Source organism: Anomaloglossus baeobatrachus, chromosome 7 (genome assembly GCF_048569485.1).
Source record: "Anomaloglossus baeobatrachus isolate aAnoBae1 chromosome 7, aAnoBae1.hap1, whole genome shotgun sequence".
Classification (NCBI taxonomy): domain Eukaryota; kingdom Metazoa; phylum Chordata; class Amphibia; order Anura; family Aromobatidae; genus Anomaloglossus; species Anomaloglossus baeobatrachus.
This window is the reverse complement of record NC_134359.1, coordinates 42,267,575-42,295,312: the sequence shown is the minus strand read 5'-3', so window position 1 is coordinate 42,295,312 and position 27,738 is coordinate 42,267,575. Positions and strand designations below refer to the sequence as shown.

The 27,738-nt window shown below is 46.4% G+C and overlaps 1 protein-coding gene across 3 annotated transcripts in view; it reads right to left on the bottom strand.

The window, feature by feature from the left end:
- The window catches only part of TANC1 (tetratricopeptide repeat, ankyrin repeat and coiled-coil containing 1), a 133,348-nt gene that overhangs the window by 86,796 nt on the left and 18,814 nt on the right, over positions 1 to 27,738 (bottom strand). For all 3 annotated transcript variants that reach the window (XM_075317251.1, XM_075317250.1, XM_075317253.1), the window contains 6 exons: positions 14,451 to 14,576; positions 13,751 to 14,032; positions 11,023 to 11,174; positions 10,598 to 10,829; positions 9,765 to 9,931; positions 1,917 to 2,524 (listed from right to left, as the gene is read on the bottom strand). In XM_075317251.1, the coding sequence (XP_075173366.1) occupies positions 1,917 to 2,524; positions 9,765 to 9,931; positions 10,598 to 10,829; positions 11,023 to 11,174; positions 13,751 to 14,032; positions 14,451 to 14,576 (1,567 nt within the window). The remainder of the gene's footprint in view (positions 1 to 1,916; positions 2,525 to 9,764; positions 9,932 to 10,597; positions 10,830 to 11,022; positions 11,175 to 13,750; positions 14,033 to 14,450; positions 14,577 to 27,738) is intronic.

The following is a 27,738-nucleotide window of genomic DNA, read 5'->3' as shown; positions in this document are numbered from 1 at the left end:
GGCCAGCACCCGGGGGGAGAAGACTCTGCGGGCCAGCACCCGGGGGGAGAAGACTCTGCGGGCCAGCACCCGGGGGGAGAAGACTCTGCGGGCCAGCACCCGGGGGGAGAAGACTCTGCGGGCCAGCACCCGGGGGGAGAAGACTCTGCGGGCCAGCACCCGGGGGGAGAAGACTCTGCGGGCCAGCACCCGGGGGGAGAAGACTCTGCGGGCCAGCACCCGGGGGGAGAAGACTCTGCGGGCCAGCACCCGGGGGGAGAAGACTCTGCGGGCCAGCACCCGGGGGGAGAAGACTCTGCGGGCCAGCACCCGGGGGGAGAAGACTCTGCGGGCCAGCACCCGGGGGGAGAAGACTCTGCGGGCCAGCACCCGGGGGGAGAAGACTCTGCGGGCCAGCACCCGGGGGGAGAAGACTCTGCGGGCCAGCACCCGGGGGGAGAAGACTCTGCGGGCCAGCACCCGGGGGGAGAAGACTCTGCGGGCCAGCACCCGGGGGGAGAAGACTCTGCGGGCCAGCACCCGGGGGGAGAAGACTCTGCGGGCCAGCACCCGGGGGGAGAAGACACTGCGGGCCAGCACCCGGGGGGAGAAGACTCTGCGGGCCAGCACCCGGGGGGAGAAGACTCTGCGGGCCAGCACCCGGGGGGGGGTTTGGGGTACTCTGCGGGCCAGCACACGGGGGGGGGGGGGGGGACTCTGCGGGCCAGCACACGGGGGGGGGGAACTCTGCGGGCCAGCACACGGGGAACGGGGGGGGGACTCTGCGGGCCAGCACACGGGGGGGGGGGGACTCTGCGGGACAGCACACGGGGGGGGGGGGGACTCTGCGGGACAGCACACGGGGGGGGGGGACTCTGCGGGACAGCACCGGGGGGGGGGGACTCTGCGGGACAGCACACGGGGGGGGGGGGGACTCTGCGGGACAGCACACGGGGGGGGGGGGGGGGAACTCTGCGGGCCAGCACACGGGGAACGGGGGGGACTCTGCGGGCCAGCACACGGGGGGGGGGGGACTCTGCGGGACAGCACACGGGGGGGGGGGACTCTGCGGGACAGCACACGGGGGGGGGGGGGGACTCTGCGGGACAGCACACGGGGGGGGGGGACTCTGCGGGACAGCACACGGGGGGGGGGGGACTCTGCGGGACAGCACACGGGGGGGGGGGACTCTGCGGGACAGCACACGGGGGGGGGGGGACTCTGCGGGACAGCACACGGGGGGGGGGGACTCTGCGGGACAGCACACGGGGGGGGGACTCTGCGGGACAGCACACGGGGGGGGGGGGGACTCTGCGGACAGCACACGGGGGGGGGGGGGGGACTCTGCGGGACAGCACACGGGGGGGGGGGGGGGACTCTGCGGGACAGCACACGGGGGGGGGGGGGGGGACTCTGCGGGACAGCACACGGGGGGGGGGTAGCCCGGGCCAGCACTGTTCCTTTTCAGCATTGGGGTCCTGGGTTCAAATTCCACAAAGGACACCATCTGCAAGGAGCTTGTATGTTCTCCCCGTATTTGCGTTGGTTTCCTCCCACACCCCAACGATATACTGATCGGAAGTTTAGATTGTGAGCCCCCAAAGGGGACAGTGATGATCACGTCTGTAAAGTACTGTGGAATAAATAGGACTAACTAAATAAATGAATAAATTAAAATCAGCCAGAAACAACACAAAAAAACAGCAAACAAAACTTTACTATCTCCAAAAAGCATTGCTCATTTTGGAGGACCAGAATGGTGCAATACTTCATTCCTCCTCTGGGGGTGCTGTAGTGAAACATTTGCTGATAGATTGTGTCACAGATTACAGGGGTCCCTGAAGCGGAATACTCCATGATCTTCCAATAAAAATCTTTTTTTCTAAAGTTTCCAAACTTTTTTTTTTTTTACATTTTTACATGAATTCCAGCCTTACCGTGGTTCACATAAGAATTGTGCACTCTCTCCGTCCGCCCTCCATACCAGCCATTCCCTAAAGGAGGGGTGACAAAACATACGCGTCTTGTCCCTTCTCTTGATTAAAAAGCAGGAGAGCAGCTCCATGCGCTGCTGAAAGTCTTTCCAGTGCTGTTCGGCGTAAACGCTGCCGGCAATGATGGCCTGGAAGATCTGCTCATCAGTCATGGGGTGCAGCGAGGCCAGGGCTAGGTTCAGAATGGGGAGCGCTTTCTCGAAAGCCGAATTAGTCATAAACTTCATGTTGCACTGGAGCAAATAAAGCTCGGAGACGGAAACCGGCACCACCTTGTAGCTGGAGCTCTTAATCACCAAGTGGCCCCTTTCGAATAGATCCAAGGTGAGCTTTAGGTAGAGATAAGACCCCTGGCTCCTCGTCACCAAGTGATCGCACAGTTTGCTGAAGCTGCTGGCATCTGTTTTCCCATTTAAAGAGATATTGTTTGCAATTTCCTGGCTAGTGCCGTGCCGGTACTGTATATAGGCCGTCAGGTCGTTGTAAATGTCTTTGTTCTCCGGGAAATCATCTAAGGAAATCTTGGACAAGGGCAGTGAACTTGTTATTTCCTAGAATTAAAAAAAAAAAAAAAAAAAAAGGACACATTTGTTAAAGACTTATTACAGCTAGACAGAACGCACCCTTCCACTCGTGGCGCACTGCAATTCCCAGCATGCCCAGCTAGCCGTGGATGAATAGGTGCTCAGCAGCTGCAGGTTACATAAAAGTTGGCTTATAGGAATGGCAGATGGCTGGCTGCTTTTACCGCATGAAAAATTAATCTGTTGGACATCAGACATGTGACAATCCCGCCTGATGTCTGCTCCAAGACTACGCTAACCGTTTTCCATTCCCCTTAAAGTGCATTTAGTAAATTGCCTGGCAGCCAAACACGAGCAGTAATGTAACCGGCAGGATCAACAATGACTTAGAGGTATTCTGGCAACTAAAGGAGGATTACCAGCGAGGCTCAGAGAAGAACTCGCAATATGTCAGTGCTAAGAAAGCGATTCTTGGCGCTATCTGCTCACGAGACGTTTCCATAAGGATTTAATGGAATCTCTCCATATGGATTTAAAGCGCACCAATCACCAGGATTTTCCTATATAACCTAAAGCCAGTGCTATACTGGCACTAATCAGGCTGTTTCTATACATACCTTTAGTTATTAGTTAGGATGTATAGGTTTTGAAACACAAGCAAGTAAAGTTGGTAAAATCAGCAGCTTTTTGAATGACAGCAGCTGATAGCTGGGGTTGTTTATTCGTAGTTATCCCCTCGCCCTGTTATTTATGTTACTTCTAGTATAGAATCATTTTACTAAGTGGCTAGAAGGACCTGTGCTGATGTCATACTCATGTGACCAGAAAGAGCGGGGCCTCAGCCAACATAGCGGATACCAGGAAGCAACATTTTTCTGTTGGCTAAGGCCCCACCCCTTCTGGTCACATGGGTATGACATCAGCAAAGGTCCTTCTAGTTACAAAGTAAATTGATTCTATAGAATTAGCATAACAACAGGGGGACGGGATAACTATGAATATCCACCCCAGCTATCAGCTGCTGTCATTCAAAATGCTGATTTTACAAACTTTACTTGCTTGTGTTTCAAAACCTATACATCCTAACTGACAACTAAACGTATGTATAGAATCAGCCTGATAGTGCCAGTATAGCACTGGCTGTAGGTTATATAGGAAAATCCTGCTGATTGGTGTGATTTAAAAAGGCAAAGGAAAAAAATATATATATATCCCAATATTATCTGGTTTGCTGTCACATTTATATTCAGCATCTTATAAGTTCATTATATGAGAAATTTACATTCCATTGGAAATACAAAAACAAAATAAACCTGGTGGACAAGCCACAACAGGTTTAAAGCAGCTCAAGATACATGAGAAAAAGGCTGAATCAATATCAAAAGATTTTTTTATTTATACATTATGTTCAAGGTGCACAGTAAAGTACAATAAAACATTAGTATTGATACATAGAAAAAGAGGATGGGGAACAGATGGTATGATCAAAATAACCCTTTGCCGGGTTATGGACTGGCTGGTAAAAATGTTCTATAATTATTAATCACCACTCTCCCTGCCTGAAGAAGCCGTATATGGGGACATTCTTCTCCCCTAGGTGAAACGTACGTCGGTGGGTGTGGGGGGTACTCTGCCACCCAGGGGACACTTCCATAAGACTTGAACTGCCCTGATCTGCCAATGGTATGTGTCCTGCGCATCGCTGTGTATTATCATCACCATTATTGCTATGTTTGCACTCCAGCACTTTATTTAGGGAAGCTGTCGCTATTTGTATGACTTTAACTTATCGCTACTGATATTACGTATTCAGCTTCCCTACTGCTACCCCCTTTTTTCTGTACTTAGCATTTCCTGTACAGTACTGCTATTTTTTGACAATTTAAACGGGTATATTGCAATCTCCTTTTGCTGGCACATAGCACTTTGTTGATGTGTACATGTGATGTGTAGGTGACAGCACCTGCTTCAAGCATTAACTTCCACTTCTTGGCACTGGCCTTTTCACATCGTAATTACTTGCTATACGTCCTGTGTCCCCTTCAACCCTTTTTTATCCTCCTTTTTTTTTGCAGATGTGTTTACAATCATCTATTGCCTTTTGTCTGTTTATGTAATTTACTTTAAAAAAACTTTATAAAAATTGTTCATAAAAAAAAATAAAAGACACTTTTTCACACAAAAAACTCTTTTGTCCTCCTGTTTCTTATTATATCAATACCTTTTTATTATTATACATTGCTATTTTGAGGTGGTATGCCCTGGTTAGCTTTTGATAATCAAATCAGGAACATCTTTGTATAGAGGGGTCTTTTTTTGCTCTCACTTGAGAATTTTTTCATATACCCTTTACCCCAGGATGTTTCTTTGATTGTCAGCCATACATCTGGTCAGCAATTTTGACCCTCTACAAGGATTTTCCCTCTCTTTAGCTCATCAAATTTCCACAGGGCTTTGCCCTCCATACCCCAGTCAATCAGGGATTACCCACGTGATTGACCCCATTGCTTCTAGCACACAGGTTTTTTTTCTAAATTATGTCAGGTGATTAGGGGATTAATAATATAGAACATTTTTACCTGCCAGTCCATACCCGGCAAAGGGTTATTTTGATCATACCATCTGTTCCCCATCCTCTTTTTCTATGTATCAATACTAATGTTTTATTGTACTGCACTGTGCACCTTGAACATAATGTATAAATAAAAATCTTTTGATATTGATTCAGCATTTTGCTCTGATCCTCCTTTTTCTTAAGTTCATTATATGTTGCGAATCCGAAATCAAAACTAAACCCAAGAGCACAGAGGCGACAAGAGTCATTTACAAAATCAAAGCCTTAACCGTGGCTCACAGACGACATTACAGCATCGCTGCAGAATTCTTGGAATTGGCACAGGTCGCACTTCACATTTTTACTTGAAGGAAAAATACTGTAATGTTTTCCTACAAAAAAAAATAAAAATGGGAAGGTCGACCCGTAACCATTGCAAAAATTTGAATTTGGCTGCAGTGATGCCACGATTTTATTGTAACTCGCGGGTAGGAGTAGAATTGAAGTCAGTGTTTCATCCGAAAATTTCCTACTGTTTAAATTAGATTATGTTAAAATGTGGGGTTTTTTTTTTATTTTTTTTAATTTTTTTTTTTTTTTTTAATATCACACTTTATGCTCACACTTTTCAGCAGCCTCATCAGAGACAGGGTTATAATGGAACAGGCATATAGACAAACAACAGACCTTTCACAGCTCCCCTACTCCTCACTGTACAATGACCTTTGTCCTGATGACAGCACTCATGAAATAATTCAAGACAATTCAGTAAATTCTGGGTCAGCCTATTGCCATTATTGTACATGTGTCCAACAGGACGAAGGAGCCCCATACCGGGACAGAGGCGCCCCATACCGGGACAGAGGCGCCCCATACCGGGACAGAGGCACCCCATACCGGGACAGAGGCACCCCATACCGGGACAGAGGCACCCCATACCGGGACAGAGGCGCCCCATACCGGGACAGAGGCGCCCCATACCGGGACAGAGGCGCCCCATACCGGGACAGAGGCGCCCCATACCGGGACAGAGGCACCGCCAACGAAGGAGGCGCCCCCAACGAAGGAGGCGCCCACAAAGAAGGAGGCGTCCACAAAGAAGGAGGCGTCCACAAAGAAGGAGGCGTCCACAAAGAAGGAGGCGTCCACAAAGAAGGAGGCGTCCACAAAGAAGGAGGCGTCCACAAAGAAGGAGGATTAACATTAGGCCTAGTGGCAGATATAAAAATTGCAAACATTTTCTTATTATTTTCGTAAGAATTGTATGCAAGAAGTCAGATATTTTTATATTTTAAAGAGCCAGAAATTGTGAATTCCACCAAAGTGTGCTTTAGAAAAAAAAAAAGTGAACAGAACTAGAAGGCCACAGCAAGAGTCCGGGATCGGACGCTTCACCGAGCCAAAGCATAGCAAGAGCCGGTCATGCTCCCAACATCCACCCCAGAGGAAATAAGAGCTCAGTCCAATCAGCTCACCCCCCAACGGAGAAGACACAATCTCCCCCTTCCACTTTCAGACCAATCATGAGGATTGTACTCTTAAAAGTCCCTGTGACAAAGAGGAACATGAAAAGGGCGACACACACAAAAGTATTTAAAGAGTGAAGATTTGCGCGTGAAATTACTGATCTATTGTGGCCAGAAGGCCCAGAATAAATAAGTGAAGTCCACACTCAGTGATTTTAAGGCAACCCATAGTCACCACTCATGTGGCACTTCTGCACCTCGGGCTCTCAAACTACTTGGCCCCTAGCATCAATTTTGGAGGTCGGGAGACCTACCTTAATGACTATACAACCCCCCCAAGGTCCACCCCAAAAGGATTTGCCCAATGTGCATTACTTTATCAATCCACATTGCTTGTCCCATACTAGAAAAACATTGCACTTAGCCCGTAGGCCGAGAAGCCATGACCCACCCAGCACAGTAAGACCCACAACCAACCAGGGAGCCATCGTAGGAGAACCATCTTAATGATCCTGGTGTTTCCTCCGTCAAGGAATCAGATATATACTTTATAGATACCTTAGAATACTAATGGTCAATAAAGAAAAACAAACCATAATATGGCCATGTGCATGATGCCTTATGAGGCCATGAGTTAAAACCGGAAGGGGTACCAAATATGCTTTAGGAGGTCAATTTAATGGGCAGATCAACTAATGCGAATCCAGGTGGTTTGGGGTCATATCTAGCCAAGTAGGGGGCATTACTAGGTGATTCCAGAGAAAGCCTTACTTCTTGATTTTACTTTTTATCAATTTGTGAGTACGTTAAAGCATAAATGTATCTTTGGATGACTTTTTAGCGTTGTATATAAGTGGGTGTTGACGTCATGTATATAAAGCTTACACAGAATTGGAGGTCCTGCTCCCCTATGTCTCTATCACACACTCAGAAGCAGCAGCACAGAGAACAATGTGCATTAACAAGGAGCAATGCAGCTGCAACCACCAGACAAGCCCCTGAGGTGGCAGATCAGCTGCCGAAACGTTCAACGGGTATGAGATATCCAAGTCTCATCTACAAGTCCGAAATGAGAGAGGACTCACATAAGACATCAGAAGAAGGTTCTGTTTAAATAATTGGTAACGGTCAACACCTTGAGGTTTCTGCCTGACCATGACCAAGAGACTTATATTATTTGAGACCAAGTAAAGAAGAAATTTCATTCATGTTATAAGTTGTATAAGATGTAGGAATTGCTGAAAAAGGTCTTTCATTGTCAAACAGATAAAACTTTGAGCTGATCTAATTTCACCTTTCTGGTTTGACAAGTCAATCGTATGTCTACCCCGGCGAGCTCTGACATGTTACGCTTTGCGGGTGGTGACATATGAACAAATACCCATATTCCTTGTGAACGAGGTCATTAGGAGGTTATTAGTAGGACAATAGCCAAGTAAAGCAACAGATGCAAGACTGGGCAAAGCTTCACAGTCCAATTATAGTGCATTATACACAGATGAAGAAGAGCTCACTTAGTCACTTGGCAAACCACCAAACATCACTTATATCAGAAGTTTCCCAGATTTTGTTTGTCCTAATGCCATGATGTTATACCTGCTCTTATACCGCTGATCTGAATTCTGGAAGTCAATGGGGAACCAAGCATTTTTCTCAAACATTTCCCAGAAAAGTGCTTGAGCCCTCCATTGACTTCCACTATACTCAAGTCACGCCTAGCCAAGCATCAACTACTCATTACAAATACTGAGCATGGTAGTGCTCGCTCATCACTAGTTACCAGTACTGAGCACCCGAGCATGGTAGTGCCCGCTCATCACTAGTTACGAGTACTGAGCACCCGAGCATGGTAGTGCCCGCTCATCACTAGTTACGAGTACTGAGCACCCAAGCATGGTAGTGCCCGCTCATCACTAGTTACGAGTACTGAGCACCCGAGCATGGTAGTGCCCGCTCATCACTAGTTACGAGTACTGAGCACCCGAGCATGGTAGTGCCCGCTCATCACTAGTTACCAGTACCGAGCACCTGAGCATGGTAGTGCCCGCTCACCACTAGTTACAAGTACTGAGCACCCGAGCATGGTAGTCCTCGCTCATCACTAGTTACGAGTACTGAGCACCGGAGCATGGTAGTGCTCGCTCATCACTAGTTACAAGTACTGAGCACCCGAGCATGGTAGTCCTCGCTCATCACTAGTTACGAATACTGAGCACCTGAGCATGGTAGTGCCCGCTCATCACTAGTTACGAGTACTGAGCACCTGAGCATGGTAGTCCTCGCTCATCACTAGTTACGAATACTGAGCACCTGAGCATGGTAGTCCTCGCTCATCACTAGTTACGAGTACTGAGCACCCGAGCATGGTAGTGCCCGCTCATCACTAGTTACCAGTACCGAGCACCTGAGCATGGTAGTGCCCGCTCACCACTAGTTACAAGTACTGAGCACCCGAGCATGGTAGTCCTCGCTCATCACTAGTTACGAGTACTGAGCACCGGAGCATGGTAGTGCTCGCTCATCACTAGTTACAAGTACTGAGCACCCGAGCATGGTAGTCCTCGCTCATCACTAGTTACGAGTACTGAGCACCCGAGCATGGTAGTGCCCGCTCATCACTAGTTACCAGTACTGAGCACCCGAGCATGGTAGTCCTCGCTCATCACTAGTTACAAGTATCAAGCACCCGAGCATGGTAGTGCCCGCTCATCACTAGTTACGAGTACTGAGCACCTGAGCATGGTAGTGCTCACTCATCACTAGTTACGAGTACTGAGCACTCAAGCATGGTAGTGCCTGCTGATCACTAGTAATGAGTACTAAGCACCCGAGCATGGTAGTGCCCACTCATCACTAGTTACGAGTACTGAGCACCCGAGCATGGTAGTGCTCACTCATCACTAGTTATGAATACTGAGCACCCGAGCATGGAAGTGCTCGCTCATCACTAGTTACAAGCACTGAGCAAGTGAGCATGGTAGTGTCCGCTCATCACTAGTTACGACTACAGAGCACCCGAGCATGGTAGTGCTCACTCATCACTAGTTACGAGTACTGAGCACCTGAGCATGGTAGTGCTCACTCATCACTAGTTACGAGTACTGAGCACCCGAGCATGGTAGTGCCCGCTCATCACTAGTTACCAGTACTGAGCACCTGAGCATGGTAGTGCTCGCTCATCACTAGTGCGAACTAAAATAAAATTAAAAAAAAAAAACAAAACAAAAAAGGTGAAGCATGGACTTACCTGAAAATTGGATCGCACCGTCATAATAAGTTTTATCCAAGGTGGAAATGCTGGAATTATTTTGCTTATAAAGGAGGCAATGGTGTCACCGTAATCTGGTTTGTGAAATTCAGCTTCATTTAAAGCATCAACCAGGATGATGAATTCTTCCTCCGGGATCTTCCGTTCTGTAACGTAAATAAAATGCTGTGATCACCCAGATCGCTAATGGTGATGGAAGGGAGGAAAATAAGACATGAAAACATTATTTTCCATAAATGTAGACGTAATATCACAGTGGTGTAATCTAAAGCTCCTGGGCCTCAACGAAAAATCAATATAAGGGCCCGTCACCTAAAATTCTGGTATAGGGCCAAAATTAAGACTACAGTTACTCCCTGTACAGATATGACCCTGTCTATTGATCTGACTAAACTTGAGCATAGATTTTTTCCACCCGGATTTCATTTATTTTAGTGTAAAATATGCAATACTCAATAACAATCCTTTGCCGAACCGATGCTGAAGGTTTCCTGGTACCCTGCTGGTCTCTGCACCTATGACTTCCAGGATATTGTGCATGTATGACAGAAAATTAATGGCTGCAGGACCACAGGGGTGTTGACACGTCACAGGAACAGCCAATGATTGGCTGCAGTGGTAACATGTCAACATGCCGTGTCATTGCTAAAGCCAAGTAAGTAGAGACGGGCGAGGGAACCAGGAATACATCGGCATGAAAGCAGCCGGTGATGAATAAGGGTACATACCATTGCAATCCATAATGTGTAAAGGGGTTTTTGCATCCTCTTCGATTTTTTACAGTAGAGTTTCCAGTAATCTTTTCCACCTACCTCGACGGAGATTTGCCATCGGCTCCAAGACTCCTCTTCTAAAGGCAGTTAAAGGGTCCTGTACACAAGACCGCAGGCTGAGCATGCTCTGCAAATGAGGTTCCCTGATAAGGAGGTCTCTGTAAGCGGTGAGCTGATGTGAGCGGCACAATAGAGCCGCCACACTGTGCACAAACTCCGGCACCAGGCATGTGTACGTATTATCCGCCTGACAGTAATGATAAGCAACAACCTGTAGACCAAAAACATGACAAAGATGGATGGAGTAACTAAATGTGTAAACGGCTTCCAAAAATACCCCCCCAAAAAAACCCACAATGTTCCTCTAGATTAGAACTATGTCAATACAACCATTCAAAAGAGTCTTTCTTACTGATTTTTCGGGGAAAAAGTGAAAAATCATATGAAATAAGGAATAGAGATACCTTAGAAGCCAGATGTTTAAGTGAATCATCCATCAATTTTTGGTGCTCCGGACTTCCACAAGTGCCCAGAGTTTTCATGGTGTTTGCACCACACATGGTGAGACTCAGCGGAGACGTCTGAGACAGGGGAATCTCGGGGGCATGGTCATTACCTATCCAAACGAGGGTAAAAGGAAAGAAAAAAAAAAAAGTTACACAGGTTGAAAAAAAAAAAAAAGTTCCACCAAGTTCAATCTTTCTTGATAAGTTCTCAGCCAAAACATTAAGAAAAGGGGCAAAATCTTGGACTCAAACATTAAGATCACATCTTGGACGACCTCCATCCAACACCAAGTGAAATCATAAACTGGCAAAAATAGCACTTTGTGTGTTATGTAGGACGGGCAGTTAATAAATCAGCGCGCTTTGTAAAAGGAAAACATACAGGACGAATCTGGCAGGAAGGACTTAGGCTATTAAGTAATCTAAAATAAATGGCCTGGAGGTTGAGCAAACAGTCGAGCCAAAGGAACGAGCCCAAAATGGAGAAAGTCTAACTTGTCTTTTGGCAACTGGATGTCGTTTCCATGGAGGGATTTTTCTTATTTACTGTATGAGATTTTCCTGGCAGGAGCAGGTGGCTCCGCAGCGAAGCCTGGTACCTCAAGATTAACTGCAGCTTTTGCTTGCGTAGACCTGCCAATGCTTCCTGGGAAAAAAGTATGTAAATGAATCATAGAATGGTAGAGTTAGAAGGGACCTCAAGGATCATCGAGTCCAACCCCCTGAGAGTGCAGGCTTTCCTATATCATCCCAGCTATACGTTTAACCAATTTCCGCTTGAAGATTTCCATTGATTGAGAGCTCACCACCTCCCGTGGTCGCCTGTTCCACTCCCTGACTGCCCTCACTACCTCCCGTGGTCGCCTGTTCCACTCCCTGACTGCCCTCACTACCTCCCGTGGTCACCTGTTCCACTCCCTGACTGCCCTCACCACCTCCCGTAGTCGCCTGTTCCACTCCCTGACTGCCCTCACCACCTCCCGTGGTCGCCTGTTCCACTCCCTCACCACCTCCTGTGGTCGCCTGTTCCACTCCCTGACTGCCCTCACTGTCAGAAAGTTTTTCCTAAGGTCTAATCTGAATCTCCTTCCTTTAAGTTTCATCCCATTGCTTCTTGTACTTCCTTGTGCTAATGAGAATAGGATCGTTCCATCTGCACTGTGACGACCTTTACCTTTCAGATATTTGTAGACCGCTATTAAGTCTCCTCTCAGCCTTCTCTTTTTCAAACTAAACATTCCTTCTTCATATTACTTTTCCCTCAAAAAGAAAAACAAATGGCTGTTCTATTAGTACCTTGTTAATTGAGGTAGCTACCCTATAAGTTAATGCCTGACTTTTCATTTTCATCTTTGGAGGAGATCTAATTTACATATTTGTTTCCCAGAAGGCACTGCTTGGCCTGTAAGACTCCCCTAAGCTAGCTGGTGGTCAACGCACTCCTAGAGCTACAACAAAAGTCACTCACTCAGGGAACAAGTATTGTGTTCTGTACACAGAAGGGGTCAAAACCTCAATATCAGCCATCTCCAGAAGGATGTCAATTTTTTGAGTTTTAATATCCTTCGGCCTTGTGCACATGGTGCGTTTTTTTATGCATTTTTGTGCAGTTTGTGGCCGAAACCTGCATGTCTCTTTATGCCAGCAAAGTCAATGATAATTCTAAAGTGCTGTGCGCATGTTGCTTATTTTTTACTTGCAGATTTGGTGCAGAAAATAAACTGCATGTGTTTTGCACTGTTTTCCACTGACTTCATTAGAAAAAAACGCATCAAAAACGTTTTAAAATGCACGCGTGTTTTTGTGCGTTCTTTCTGCCAGAAGGTAAAGATTTCATACAGAAAATTTCTGCACCAAATCTGCACCCTGCACACACAGCCTTAAAAGGTGCTTTACACGCTGCGATATCGCTAACAATTTATCGTCGGGGTCACGGTGTTTGTGACGCACATCCAGCGTAGTTAGCGACATCGCAGCGTGTGACACGTACGAGCGACCTTCAACGATCGCAAAAGTGGTTAAAATCGTTGGGTTTGGAGAGGTCGTCCAAACACCAAATATTGTTGTCTGGTGAGTAGCGAGGTTGTTTGTCGTTCCTGCGGCAGCACACATCGCTGTGACACTGCAGGAACGAGGATACTCACCGTACCTGCGTCCTGTCGGCAATGAGGAAGGAAGGAGGTGGGCGGGATGTTCATCCCGCTCATCTCCGCCCCTCCTCTGGTATTGGGCGGCCACTTAGTGATGTCGCTGTGACGCCAAACGAACCGCCCCCCTTAGAAAGGAGGCGGTTCGCCGGTCACAGCGACGTCGCTAGGCAGGTAAGTAGGTGTGACAAGTTTTAGCGATGTTGTGCGACACGGGCAGCGATTTGCCCGTGACGCACAACCGATGGGGGCGGGTACGCTCGCTAGCGATATCGCAGCGTGTAAAGTATCCTTTAGTCATGTTGCAAGTCATGACATGATATGCAAACACCACAAGGGTTTACAGCATAAGGCTAATTGATAACCTGTAGTGGCATAACAAAAAATGATCAGATTATATATTTTCGGGCACTTTTGTCCCTGTGGCACATTGGCCTTACCCATCCCTTTAAGGATACACCCTTTTTAACGAGTGGTCAGTGCATCAAGTCCCATATGATTTCATATAGAACGAGGAGTCTACCTTGCAGGTAACAAACCTTTGGGAGAGGTACAAGGGCTATTTGAGGCAATCTGCCTCATTCGAGTCCCATGACAGCTGAGCGCCACCAATTTAGAAATCACCGCCGTCTTTCCAAATCCAACGCTGCCCGCAATCACGACTCCCCGACTCTCCGGCAGCTCCGAACAACTCAGCTTTTCCTCTATCTCCTGAAAGAGCCAGCCCCTTCCAATAAACACTGAGTCTGTTGTTATACTTGGCACCTCGAACAACAGCGGCTTCAGCAGAATGTCCTGTGGCTTGTAGGGGACAAAGCGAGCTGCAGAAAAAAAAAAAGGATAAAAATAATCTAGGAGGAGAAAATGGTAACCCCTCACTCCCCCATCCAAAAAAACAAAACTTGCAATCAAAAGGGGCAAATGCAGTTTGGAGCACTTAAGGGTTAAATTAAAATGAGGCAATATGATCAAACTCCAAATGTTTAAAAGGCGGACTACAGGGGCACCGGTACATGGTGCCAATTTATTCCAAGACTGCCAAGAGCAGCCAAGTGGGAGAAAGGCATGATGTGTGAAAACTAACCTAGTTTCACTTGCCAAGTTGAGTTTCTTCCCTTGGAGAAACACCTCTAAGTAGAAGGAGAAGAATAATTTTCTCCTCCCAAAAAAATAAAAAATGGAACCTCTAATTATTGCACCATTCACATGCCACAAAACCAACACTTCATATAGACCAACCTTTGATTTCCTGCTGTACACGGGTTCCTGCGGTGTTGTGCCAAGGCATCCGGATTGAAGTCCTCAGTGGAGCATTTCTCTGAACATCTAAATAACTTAAGTCTTCCAGTTTTGTACAACTCGTAGCTGCAAAAAAAAAAACAAAAAAAAAACATTTTCTTTGTATTGTTTTCAAATTCATACATTCAGAACCGGTGCTCAAGTATTACAGCTGCGTTCATCCATTGTTGAATTTTTGCTTCCATAAAAATGACGGTTACAAGTGAACACAGCCTATAAAACCCTGGACTACACAGCAACACAACGGAGCAAACTGAAAATGCAACCCAAATTAAAGGTATCATCTGGTGAAAAGTCATCTATTCACATGAGAGACGCCACCAATGGTCAAACATTACAGCCGTCTTCATCCATCGTTGAATTTTTGCTTCCATAAAAATGACGGTTACAAGTGAACACAGCCTATAAAACCCTGGACTACACAGCAATAAAACGGAACAAACTGATAACAAAACCCAAATTAAAGGAATCGTTCAGTGATAAGTCATCACCTATTCACATGAAAGACGTCACCGATTGTGAAACATTACAGCCGTTTTCATCCATCGTTGAATATTTGCTTTAATAAAAATGATGGTTAAAAGTGAACACAGCCGATAAACCCCTGGACTACACAGCAACACAACGGAGCAAACTAATAACATAGCTCAAATTAAAAGGTATCGTCCGGTGATGAGTCACCTATTCACAGGATAGGCATCACCGGTGGTCAAACATTACAGCAGTCTTCATCCATCATTGAATTTTTGTTTTCATAAAAATGACGGTTACAAGTGAACACAGCCTATAAAACCCTGGACTACACGGCAATACAACAGAACAAACCGATAAAACCCAAATTAAAAGAATCATCCGGTGATAAGAAATCAAGTATTCACACGATATGTACCAACTTGATCGGTGGTGGTACGACTGTTGGGACTCAAACATCGGCACAACAGGGAATTTTTATCGCCGCTTAAAGTCAGGTCAGATGCACGACTGCCATGCCATTTATTCTTGACAAGCTTCCTGAAAAAAAGCTGAGCGCAATGGACGGCAGCCCTATAGGATGTTGATGGAGCGGCGCATGAACGCGCGCATTGCCAATCCATTCGATGATAAATATTACCCGTTTTGTGATCGGTGCCGGTCCTTGTTGTTGGATCTCCAAGATCTATAAGTTATCAACCCCTTTAATAAATAGTCACAGAATTTATTCTAAATGCAATATACATACTCATTATTAAATAATTATTATTAAATAAACAAAGAAGACAAGTACCGGACAAGTCAGGTAGATTTAGTGAATTTAATCAGTTGGCACCAACCTGACAATACAGGACGTCTTACATATTAAATGTCTTAAGGATAATATCAGCCATGCACATTGGATAAATGTCAGGAAAAAAAGTGGATTTCAATGGGGACCGGCCAACCACACTCTTCCTGAAGGAGAAGGAGGAAACATTATGGTGGACCTCAATTTGCCGACTCCACTTGTTTTCACAGACCTTAAGATGCCTGCAGAGATGTTTGGCAGCAGTGAAAGATAAGGTCACGCTGGGTACGGGGAAGTACCAAGTGCACAGCGTAAGGGAAGGGAAACCCTGTGTCTAGGAAGAGGGAAGATGGTGACCCCAGACCAAACCTACTACTGATCCCTCACCACCCTAGATAGGTTTCGTACCCATGCGCCAACCCGGATACCTCACACTAGGTATCCCTAGTGCTGGGCCCTAAATAGGGAACAGGTGAGATGAGCTCTTAGTCAACCCCACGACAACACAAGGAAGACACACGGGGGGGAGAATGCATGAACTAGTTATCCACAGATGACTTAGGTAGAAGTTCAGCAAAGCTTTCTGCAACGATACCACAGAGGAGTACAAGCCACCTGCTTGCCACCAAGGCTTGAATAAACTGAAGACTATAACCAGCACCAGTCCAAAGAAAAGAAGGGGTATATAAGCTCCAAAATAATGTTGATGATCAACAGCTGGGTGGAAGGCGAGCTCTTGCTGGGTCCACAAAGGGTAGAGATTAATTCAGCAGGAAAGCTACCTATAACAATGAATACTGACAGCAGGAACAATAGAAAGTAAGGGAGCATATTGCGCAGCCAAACGCTGTGACCTTCTATGGCCCAAAACCACATGACTGTGACACACCCAAGACAGGTGACCATACCAGACTATTGTCATCTGAACTTGCCGACCATGGGAAAAAGCATTGTTGAAGGTGTATGGTCACCTTTACTCAACTCTCCGCATTGGCTGCATGGGTTACCTTCACATTCAAAGACCCATTCCTTCTCAAACCGATACCCTTATTTCATTCACTGTTGCTAATAAATCAGGATTACAATATAAAATAAATGCATAAAAGATGTGAGGTTTCCGGATATAACTTCTACACTAGAAGGAACTATAGATTTGAGCTTCTGACAGTACATGTAAAGAAAAAAACCCTGTAACCATAGGCAAGGAAGAAAAACAGAAGATCTGGAAGAAGTGAGTAATATTTTTGCTATTTTAAAATAGTCAACGAAACCGTGATTTTGGTTTCGGGTGGAGAGAACGGAAACAAGTAAAGCCACTTTAGACGGTCTAAATCCAGAGACCGGCATGGCCTCCAATTCAATTTGATCGTTATTTCTTCTTCCCGACCTCTTTACTGTGCGAGTGGGTGGTCTGCACGGACTAAGATAAACCCATTATCTTTCATCACTTACCCACTGTTCTCATGGCCGACATGTCATAAGTAGTGTTATTTCTATCCGAGGTCTAAAGAAAGTAGACTGTTTATTATTGTATTAACTAGGTGGCATTGCGTCCGTTTGATGTACGCACAATCCGCAGATATTTATCACGTTGACATCGACCTCAACTACCCTGTGATCTCGTCGCTGTTCACAAAGGAAAACATATGTCCATAAAAGTATGTATCATGTGTTCTGTTTATTCCAAGAGATGAATGTTTTGATGAGTCCCAGCTCGGCCTGTGCCGGGATTCCACGGATATTACAGTCTGGTTACTTTTTCCAAAATAATCTATGCCCTCGTAAGATTTTTTTAGCCAAGGCTCATCCAGCTGTATGGAAATTTCAGGTGGGTGCCCATCTGGAGGAACTCTTCTAGACCACTCAACAAATGATTTGTACGATTTTTTTTGCACTTTTAAAGACCAAAAATTCCTTATTTTTTCGTCATAACAAAAAAACAAGTCTTATTTTACTAAATGCAAAAGTATTTATGCCTGAAGATCCACCAACCACTTGACTATATTGCGGATGTTTTCCAAGGTTGCTCAGGTGATACATCTGGAGACTGTCCCTTAACTATGAAGTCTTATAGGCCACGCAATACTTCCCTAGGTAGAACGTCTGAAAAAGGCGCTCCTCCAGGATGAAGAATGCTGCCTCATCAGTGTCCCCACCTCTACCCCGTAAGTCAATGTCCGACTGTTCACCAAGCCTTTCAATAGGACTTTGGTAGTTTCATGATCCACAAACTTCTCCAAAGAGAAAAAAAAGACAACCATCCATGGAGAGCTAGGAAGAAGGAAGTCTGAAAAAAGGCTCTCTTCCAGGATGAAGAAGGCTGCCTAATCACTGCCCCCAATTGGAGGTGTCTACTCCATAAGTTAATGTCCGACTGGTCACCAAGCCTTTCAACATGACTTTGGTAGTTTAGCCATCCACAAACTTCTCCTAAAGGAAAAACAACCATCCACAGAGACCTAAGAAGGTGGTCTGAAAAAAATGCTGCGTCATCAGTGCCACCAATTTGAGGCATATACCCCATAAGTCAATGTCCGACTGGTCACCAAGCCTTTCAACATGATTAGGTAGTTTAGCGAACCACAATCTTCTCCAAAAGGGAAAAACACCCATCCGTAGACAAGTGTTATGGGGTTCTTGGTTGTCCTCCACCCTGCAGACCAAGAAACTATTTGACGGGATGAGAGGTCTTTTAAGGAGATCTAGGGAGAACAGTTATCCCTTTAAGGGCCACAATAAAGCTGGCACAGAAAAAGACCACCAGCTTTCTAACAAAAGGATAGCTACCTTCGATATGTGACATTTTGCTTCTTGGAAAGGAATTTGCACATAGATTTCCCAAAGATCAAGGCTTGGTCTATAAGTCTCCCTAACATAAGTCGGCAGTCTCCCCAATCAGAAACAGTTTCCCTAGAGCAGACCTGGGCAAGGTGCGGCCCGCGGGCCGGATGCGGCCCGCCTACTGTCTGACCAGCCCGCCCCTCTTCAGCCGGTGCAGTGGAGCCAGGCTGCAGCGTGCCGGGCAGGGAGAGATCCTGCAGCTCCGCACAGTGTAGGCAGCGGAACGTAGGAATCTCTCCTCTGTTCCCTGCCCGACACCTTTCTGTGTCATTTCAAAAGTTCCCGCCGGGCAGGGTAAGAAGCGGCACAGCATTGGCTTTCACAGAGAGAAGCAGCGGCGAGGACCCCTTGGAGAACAGCATCAGCGCAGCCAGGGCCCTTACAAGAGAAGGAGCAGCTCAGCGTGGGGGCCTGTACGGAGGTGCCTGAGGACGGGGACAATAAGAAGGGAGAGGTAAGTAGTGACTAATAAGCTGAGGAGGGGACAATGGGGGAGGGGGAGCAGATGGTGACTAGTACTGGGGGTGTAGTGGTGTAGTTTTACAGGTGTAGTATATAGTGGTGTAGTATATAGTGGTGTAATACATGGGGTGTAGTGATGTAGTTTTTTTACAGGTGTATTATATAGTGGTGTAGTATATGGGGGTGTTGTATATAGTGGTGTAGTAAATGGGGGTGTAGTGATGTAGTATATTACAGGTGTAGTATATGGGATGTAGTATATTACAGGTGTAGTATATGGATGGTGTAGTGAGTGGAGTGGTGTAGTATATTACAGGTGTATATAGGGGTGTAGTATATTACAAGTGTATATAGGGGTGTAGTGGTGTAGTATATTACAGGTGTAGTATATAGTGATGTAATTTATTACAGGTGTAGTATATAGGGATGTAGTATATAGGGGTGAAGTGATGTAGTATATTACAGGTGTAGTATATAGGGATATAGTGATGTAGTATATTACAGGTGTAGTATATAGGGATATAGTGATGTAGTATATTACAGGTGTAGTATATAGGGATATAGTGATGTAGTATATTACAGGTGTAGTATATAGGGATGTAGTATATTACAGGTGTAGTATATAGGGATATAGTGATGTAGTATATTACAGGTGTAGTATATAGGGATGTAGTGATGTAGTATATTACAGGTGTAGTATATAGGGATGTAGTGATGTAGTATATTACAGGTGTAGTATATAGGGATGTAGTATATTGGGTAGAACTGAGTTAATTATATTAGTCTGGCACTCTAAAACGATCCAGATTTCTCATGTGGCCACATGGTAAAATTAATTGCCCACCCCTGCCCTAGAGTGTGTACATTTTGCAGTCGGGATGGAGAACCTATGCAGGAGTTAAAGATATAAATACTTGTAAGTTTTGGGAGATAACAACATTATGTGGCCAAATTTTGACTAGTGAACCAGAAAGTCATAGCAAAACAGTAAAGTAGTGCCCTATACATATGGTCAGTCAAGGAAACCACCCAACCAAAGTGATCCACACTGGTCAGTAAAGGCCGCTTTACACGCAGCGACATCGCTAAAGCGATGTCGTTGGGGTCACGGAATTCGTGACGCACATCCGGCCGCTTTAGCAATGTCGTTGCGTGTGACACCTACGTGCGATCGAAAATGGTCGCAAAATCGTGCAAAATCGTTTATCGTTGACATGCTCCCCTATTCCCAAAAATCGCTGCTGCAGGTACGATGTTGTTCGTCGTTCCTGTGGCAGCACACATAGCTATGTGTGACACCGCAGGAACGATGAACATCTCCTTACCTGTGGCCGCCGGCAATGCGAAAGGAAGGAGGTGGGCGGGATGTTACGTCCCGCTCATCTCCACCACTCCGCTTCGATTGGGTGGCCGCTTAGTGACACCGCTGTGTTGCTGCACGAACCGCCCCCTTGGAAAAGAGGCAGTTCGACGGTCACAGCGACGTGCTAAGCAGGTAAGTCCATGTGACGGGTCCCAGTGATTTTGTGCGCCACAGGCAGCGATTCGCCCGTGACGCACAAACGATGGGGACGGGTACCCACGCTAGCGAGATCGCAGCGTGTAAAGCGGCCTTAAGTCTCATGTTGCAACAGGAATGACCAAAACATTGTACAAATCCGACAACCGAACACGGACGGTTATAAGGTCATCTTGGAAGATGTTGACTTCGATAACACTCAGTGATTCCAATGTAATGGACACAATTTTTAGCTGCAGCCACTACCACCGGTGAAACGAGGACCCATGCCTCCCAAGCAAACTGGAGTACAATCAGGCTAGTAATGGACTAAAGCCAACAATGACCGAATTAGTTCTTGTGTTCGATGAATTTAGAAGATCCTTGGGAAGACCAGCAAAAATAAAAGTAGAGCTTCAGCCTATAAGACTTTTCCAAGGCTGGAATCACACACGAAGTCATCGATGCAGAATTGTTTTAAGCCAAACACAGGCATGGATCCAAAAAGAAGGAAAGAACAATAAAAACTAGAAAAAATGTAGAGAAAGAAAAAAAAGTTTCCAAGGATTAGCCAGGATCCGGCGGAGTGAGAGCACTGGTGTATGCAGATGCTATTTGACCTTAAAGTTTCCCATGACTCGAATATCTTAAGGGCAGAATTAAATTGATGTCACTTTAAGCCATCTTATCACATTCATCAGTAGTAAGGAATGCGAGATCTCATCTATGGAAATCAGCGCTGCGTGCACGACATTCATATACATTCCCGGGCTGCTTTACAATGGACAGGTGTCTATAGATGCACCAAGGGCAGTGTGTATACGCCAAAAATACACTTCATGCAATAATCTAAAAACGGCAGCTATCAATCTATCTAGGCATCTCGCCACCTTTTTTTAGCAAAACTTCACCTGTGGTACCAGGGAGGTGCTACACCATCTGATATTATGGAAGATATTCTGGAATCTAGGATGTTTTTGTGGTTTCATTTAATAAATTAGATACAAATGTGACCTTTAAGAAAACAAAAAACAAAACAGCCCTTTAAGGCGGCAGATTTTCCCTTTAACTAGCAATGGTAGGAGGCTTTGATTATTTTTTTTTATACCATTTAAACTTTTATAATATGTACCGTAATAACAAAAAAAACAAGCGTGGGGCTTAAGAGAGGCTTACTGACCGACAAGGTGCGGGTTTCGATATTGTTCCACCAGATTTTTTGCTGCCAATGCCTAAAGCAGTCAGAGTAAGGGGGTGCAGTGGTTTTCACTGGGGCTGTTTAAAGGGAATCTGTCACCAGGTTTTTGCCACTTAATCTGAGACCAGTACTATGTAGGAACAGAGATCCTGATTCCAGCGATGTGTCACTTATTGGGCTGCTTAGTGTAGTTTTGATAAAATCACTGTTTAATCAGCAGGAGATTATCATTACAGAACTATTTGGCATGCTGCAGGTAGTCCAGCATATTCATGAGCTCTGTATAACTGCTAGATCTGCAGCAGAGAAATTATTGATTTTATCAAAATCACAGCAAACAGCTCAGCAAGTGACATCGCTATAATCAGGGTCTCTGTCTCTACATTATGCTGCTCTCAGATGGGGGAACAAAAATCTGGTGGCAGAATCTCTTTAAGCAGAATTTGACCAGACAACAGGTCTGTACGCTCTGAATCTAATGAAGTGTACAACTGCGCCCATCTCAAAGAGAGAACAAGTGATAGATCCAAAATTTGCAGTCTCCATTCCTAGTGGTGTGAACCCCGCCATGGTCAGTCAGTCATAGAAAAACCCGTTTATGACATACAGTTAGGTCCAGAAATATTTGGACAGTGACACAAGTTTTGTTATTTTAGCTGTTTACAAAAACATGTTCAGAAATACAATTATATATATAATATGGGCTGAAAGTGCACACTCCCAGCTGCAATATGAGAGTTTTCACATCCAAATCGGAGAAAGGGTTTAGGAATCATAGCTCTGTAATGCATAGCCTCCTCTTTTTCAAGGGACCAAAAGTAATTGGACAAGGGACTCTAAGGGCTGCAATTAACTCTGAAGGCGTCTCCCTCGTTAACCTGTAATCAATGAAGTAGTTAAAAGGTCTGGGGTTGATTACAGGTGTGTGGTTTTGCATTTGGAAGCTGTTGCTGTGACCAGACAACATGCGGTCTAAGGAACTCTCAATTGAGGTGAAGCAGAACATCCTGAGGCTGAAAAAAAAGAAAAAATCCATCAGAGAGATAGCAGACATGCTTGGAGTAGCAAAATCAACAGTCGGGTACATTCTGAGAAAAAAGGAATTGACTGGTGAGCTTGGGAACTCAAAAAGGCCTGGGCGTCCACGGATGACAACAGTGGTGGATGATCGCCGCATACTTTCTTTGGTGAAGAAGAACCCGTTCACAACATCAACTGAAGTCCAGAACACTCTCAGTGAAGTAGGTGTATCTGTCTCTAAGTCAACAGTAAAGAGAAGACTCCATGAAAGTAAATACAAAGGGTTCACATCTCGATGCAAACCATTCATCAATTCCAAAAATAGACAGGCCAGAGTTAACTTTGCTGAAAAACACCTCATGAAGCCAGCTCAGTTTTGGAAAAGTATTCTATGGACAGATGAGACAAAGATCAACCTGTACCAGAATGATGGGAAGAAAAAAGTTTGGAGAAGAAGGGAACGGCACATGATCCAAGGCACACCACATCCTCTGTAAAACATGGTGGAGGCAACGTGATGGCATGGCTTTCAATGGCACTGGGTCACTTGTGTTTATTGATGACATAACAGCAGACAAGAGTAGCCGGATGAATTCTGAAGTGTACCGGGATATACTTTCAGCCCAGATTCAGCCAAATGCCGCAAAGTTGATCGGACGGCGCTTCATAGTACAGATGGACAATGACCCCAAGCATACAGCCAAAGCTACCCAGGAGTTCATGAGTGCAAAAAAGTGGAACATTCTGCAATGGCCAAGTCAATCACCAGATCTTAACCCAATTGAGCATGCATTTCACTTGCTCAAATCCAGACTTAAGACGGAAAGACCCACAAACAAGCAAGATCTGAAGGCTGCGGCTGTAAAGGCCTGGCAAAGCATTAAGAAGGAGGAAACCCAGCGTTTGGTGATGTCCATGGGTTCCAGACTTAAGGCAGTGATTGCCTCCAAAGGATTCGCAACAAAATATTGAAAATAAAAACATTTTGTTTGGGTTTGGTTTATTTGTCCAATTACTTTTGACCTCCTAAAATGTGGAGTGTTTGTAAAGAAATGTGTACAATTCCTACAATTTCTATCAGATACTTTTGTTCAAACCTTCAAATTAAACGTTACAATCTGCACTTGAATTCTGTTGTAGAGGTTTCATTTCAAATCCAATGTGGTGGCATGCAGAGCCCAACTCGCGAAAATTGTGTCACTGTCCAAATATTTCTGGACCTAACTGTATCAATTACTGCATTATTTTTGGGGTCAGAGCGTGAACCCACCATAGAGAAAGTCCAGCTTTCTTCCCAACCATTTCTCTATAAATCTTGGGGGATGTGGAGGATGTCATATATCCTGGACCACGGGAATCCTTACAGAATGTCAAAGAGCAAGAGAACCTGGTTTTATGGCTGCTCTTCCCTATTCGTGCACTTCCGGTAAATACTTCTACAGTGGTGGCTCAGAAGTCAAAATGGCCTTTTCGGCATAGTGCCCTTTATATGTTTGTGTTGCATTTTCAGCTTCACTTTTTATGTTTAGCACCACTGGGAAACACAATGAAACCTTGGTTTACGAGAACAATTCGTTCTGGGAGTGTGCTTGTAAACCAAGTTACTGGTATAGTAACGCAACATTTCCCATAGGAAATAATTGAAACTCAGACAATTCGTTCCACAACTTGTAGTGATGTCCCATCCTGGTCCCCTATTGTGCCATCGCACGCACGCACACACGCACACACAACTATCCTCCGTTCCCTTGGCGGCCTCTTCCGTGGTTTTTACAGTCCGCAGGCATGTGGATTTGGTAACCATCGCGACCGATGCTGCCGCTGTCAGCGCTTCAGCAGCTAACGTCATTGACATGAGCAGCTTGCCTCTAATTGGCCAGCACGCTGATGTCAAGGGCATGAGCAGCTTGTCTCTGATTGGCCAGGTCGCTGACGTCAAGGTTATAAGCAGCTTGCCTCTGATTGGCCAGCACGCTGACGTCATAGGCATGAGCAGCTTGCCTTTGATTGGCCAGGGCGCTGACGTCAAAGGCATGAGCCGCTTGCCTCCGATTGGTCAGCGCCCTGCCTTTGGGAAGCACTGACAGCGGCAGCTCCTGCATCGGCTGCGATTGTCACCGGATCCACATACCTGAGGACTGCAAGAACCAGGGAAGAGGCCGCCGAGGGAACGGAGGAGAATATATCATATTATATAATAGGTGAGCATAATATGTGTGTGTGTTTGTGCGGACTGCAAGAGGGGGTCAGAGCGCGGTGAAAGTAGGGAACTGGTGTGTAGTGAGTATTTGCTCGTACGGCAAATCATTGCTCATAAACCGAGTTACAATTTTCCACAAGCTTTGCCCTTATAGTGAAATACTCACACACCAGGTTACTCGTAATCCGAGCTTCCACTGTAGTTTATGCTGTTGTGTAGAAATGGTACTATTGGACAAGTATTTTAGGTAACAATGCATGAGCGAAGCTAAAGGATCAACATGAACTTAAAAAGTTTGAGTAGAAAGCATTTTTTTTTTTAAACATTTTCTAGCGGCACTGGGGTCACTATGGCCCTTGTGATATTTGCAACCTAAAGAATTTCGAGAGTCGGGACATAGTGGTCAGGAGTGATGAGGACAAGGTACGGAGATATGACGCTCTTATAAAAGCTGCGTATGCTTTATGTCGCTCCTGTTGTAGTAGATTATTCCTAAGAGCCATCTCCATGATTGGGATTTTTAATGTCGATACCAGCAGAACGTGTGAACATGCTGCAATTGTCACGCTTTGTATTCTTTTTCAGGCCTAACATCTAAATCCGTCGACACGTGAGGCAACACAATAGAGGAAGTCGCCACATCCTATCTCCGCCATACCAGAACGCCTCAGTCATCTCTCCCCTTTCTACAAGCCGCCCAAGTACCGGAGCGACGAGATCTGCTGTTCCATATGTCAGCAACTTAAGAAAAGAAAACAAACAGCGGCTGACACACACCTACTCAATTCTCATCCTCCCGTCCCCTCCCCGGAGAGACACCGAATCCCAGCGATGCCGGCTCATCCTGGAGGAATGCGGGACAATTAGGACATTCAAGATGTGAACTTCTTCTCTGCAACCGCGTAGCAGTGTTAAAATTAAAAACTGGGCAATAAGACAAAATTCCGCTCCTCGGTTCCCTCCCTCAACCCCTCCTGTCATTACATTTCAGAACGCAGACGGCGTGAAATGCCAATTCCTTGTAGGATGCATTATCTCAGATCATCCTGAAGAAGCTTCAATTATCGTTTACGAGAAAAACGGAGATAAAAATCCCTCGCTGCTAAATGAAGAATTATTCTGGGCATATTTCATGCGCCGTGAACTGGAGATGTTCGTTCATTTATTCAAATGGAAGAAAATCGGGGAAAAAGTAAGATCTAGAAATGTCCACTATTCATTTTTTTCAGAGTGAGATCATGTTCCATAACGATACTAGAGGACAAATCAAACCGGACTTCTGGACACCCGCTCCTTGTTTAAAATGGGCATAGAGGAGAAAAGAGGTCCTTTTCACATCTTATCCGAGAGAGCGGCTCCTCGGGAAGGAGCGTCTACCCCCCCCCAAGAGAAAGAGCGTCTCCTCCCCAGAAAGAGTGTCTCCCTCCCTGAGAGAAAGAGCGTCTCCCCCCCCCGAGAGAAAGAGCGTCTCCCCCCCCCAAAAGAAAGAGCGTCTCCCCCCCCAAAAGAAAGAGCGTCTCCCCCCCCCAAGAGAAAGAGCGTCTCCCCCCCAAGAGAAAGAGCGTCTCCCCCCCAAGAGAAAGAGCGTCTCCCCCCCCCCCCAAGAGAAAGAGCGTCTCTCCACCCCCCAAGAAAGAGCGTCTCCCCCCCCAAAAGAAAGAGCGTCTCCTCCCCCCCAAGAGAAAGAGCGTCTCCCCAGAAAGAGCGTCTCCCCCCCCCAAAAGAAAGAGCGTCTCCCCCCCCAAAAGAAAGAGCGTCTCCCCCCCCCAAGAGAAAGAGCGTCTCCCCCCCAAGAGAAAGAGCGTCTCCCCCCCAAGAGAAAGAGCGTCTCCCCCCCCCCCAAGAGAAAGAGCGTCTCTCCACCCCCCAAGAAAGAGCGTCTCCCCCCCCAAAAGAAAGAGCGTCTCCTCCCCCCAAGAGAAAGAGCGTCTCCCCAGAAAGAGTGTCTCCCCCCCCGAGAGAAAGAGCGTCTCCCCCCCCCGAGAGAAAGAGCGTCTCCCCCCCCCGAGAGAAAGAGCGTCTCCCCCCCCCCCGAGAGAAAGAGCGTCTTCCCCCCCGAGAGAAAGAGCGTCTTCCCCCCCGAGAGAAAGAGCGTCTTCCCCCCCGAGAGAAAGAACGGCTCCCCCGAGAGAAAGAACGGCTCCCCCGAGAGAAAGAACGGCTCCCCCGAGAGAAAGAACGGCTCCCCCGAGAGAAAGAGCGGCTCCCCCGAGAGAAAGAGCGGCTCCCCCGAGAGAAAGAGCGGCTCCCCCGAGAGAAAGAACGGCTCCCCCGAGAGAAAGAACGGCTCCCCCTAGAGAAGGAGCGTCTCCCCAGAAAGAGTGTCTCCCCCCCCCGAGAGAAAGAGCGTCCCCCCCCCCCCGAGAGAAAGAGCGTCTTCCCCCCCCGAGAGAAAGAGCGTCTTCCCCCCCGAGAGAAAGAGCGTCTTCCCCCCCCGAGAGAAAGAGCGTCTTCCCCCCCCGAGAGAAAGAGCGTCTTCCCCCCCCGAGAGAAAGAACGGCTCCCCCCCCCGAGAGAAAGAACGGCTCCCCCGAGAGAAAGAACGGCTCCCCCGAGAGAAAGAACGGCTCCCCCGAGAGAAAGAACGGCTCCCCCGAGAGAAAGAACGGCTCCCCCGAGAGAAAGAACGGCTCCCCCGAGAGAAAGAACGGCTCCCCCGAGAGAAAGAACGGCTCCCCCGAGAGAAAGAACCACAAAGGACTGGGTCTTGGCATGAAACATACATGTTCATATGAAATGTTCCTGCTT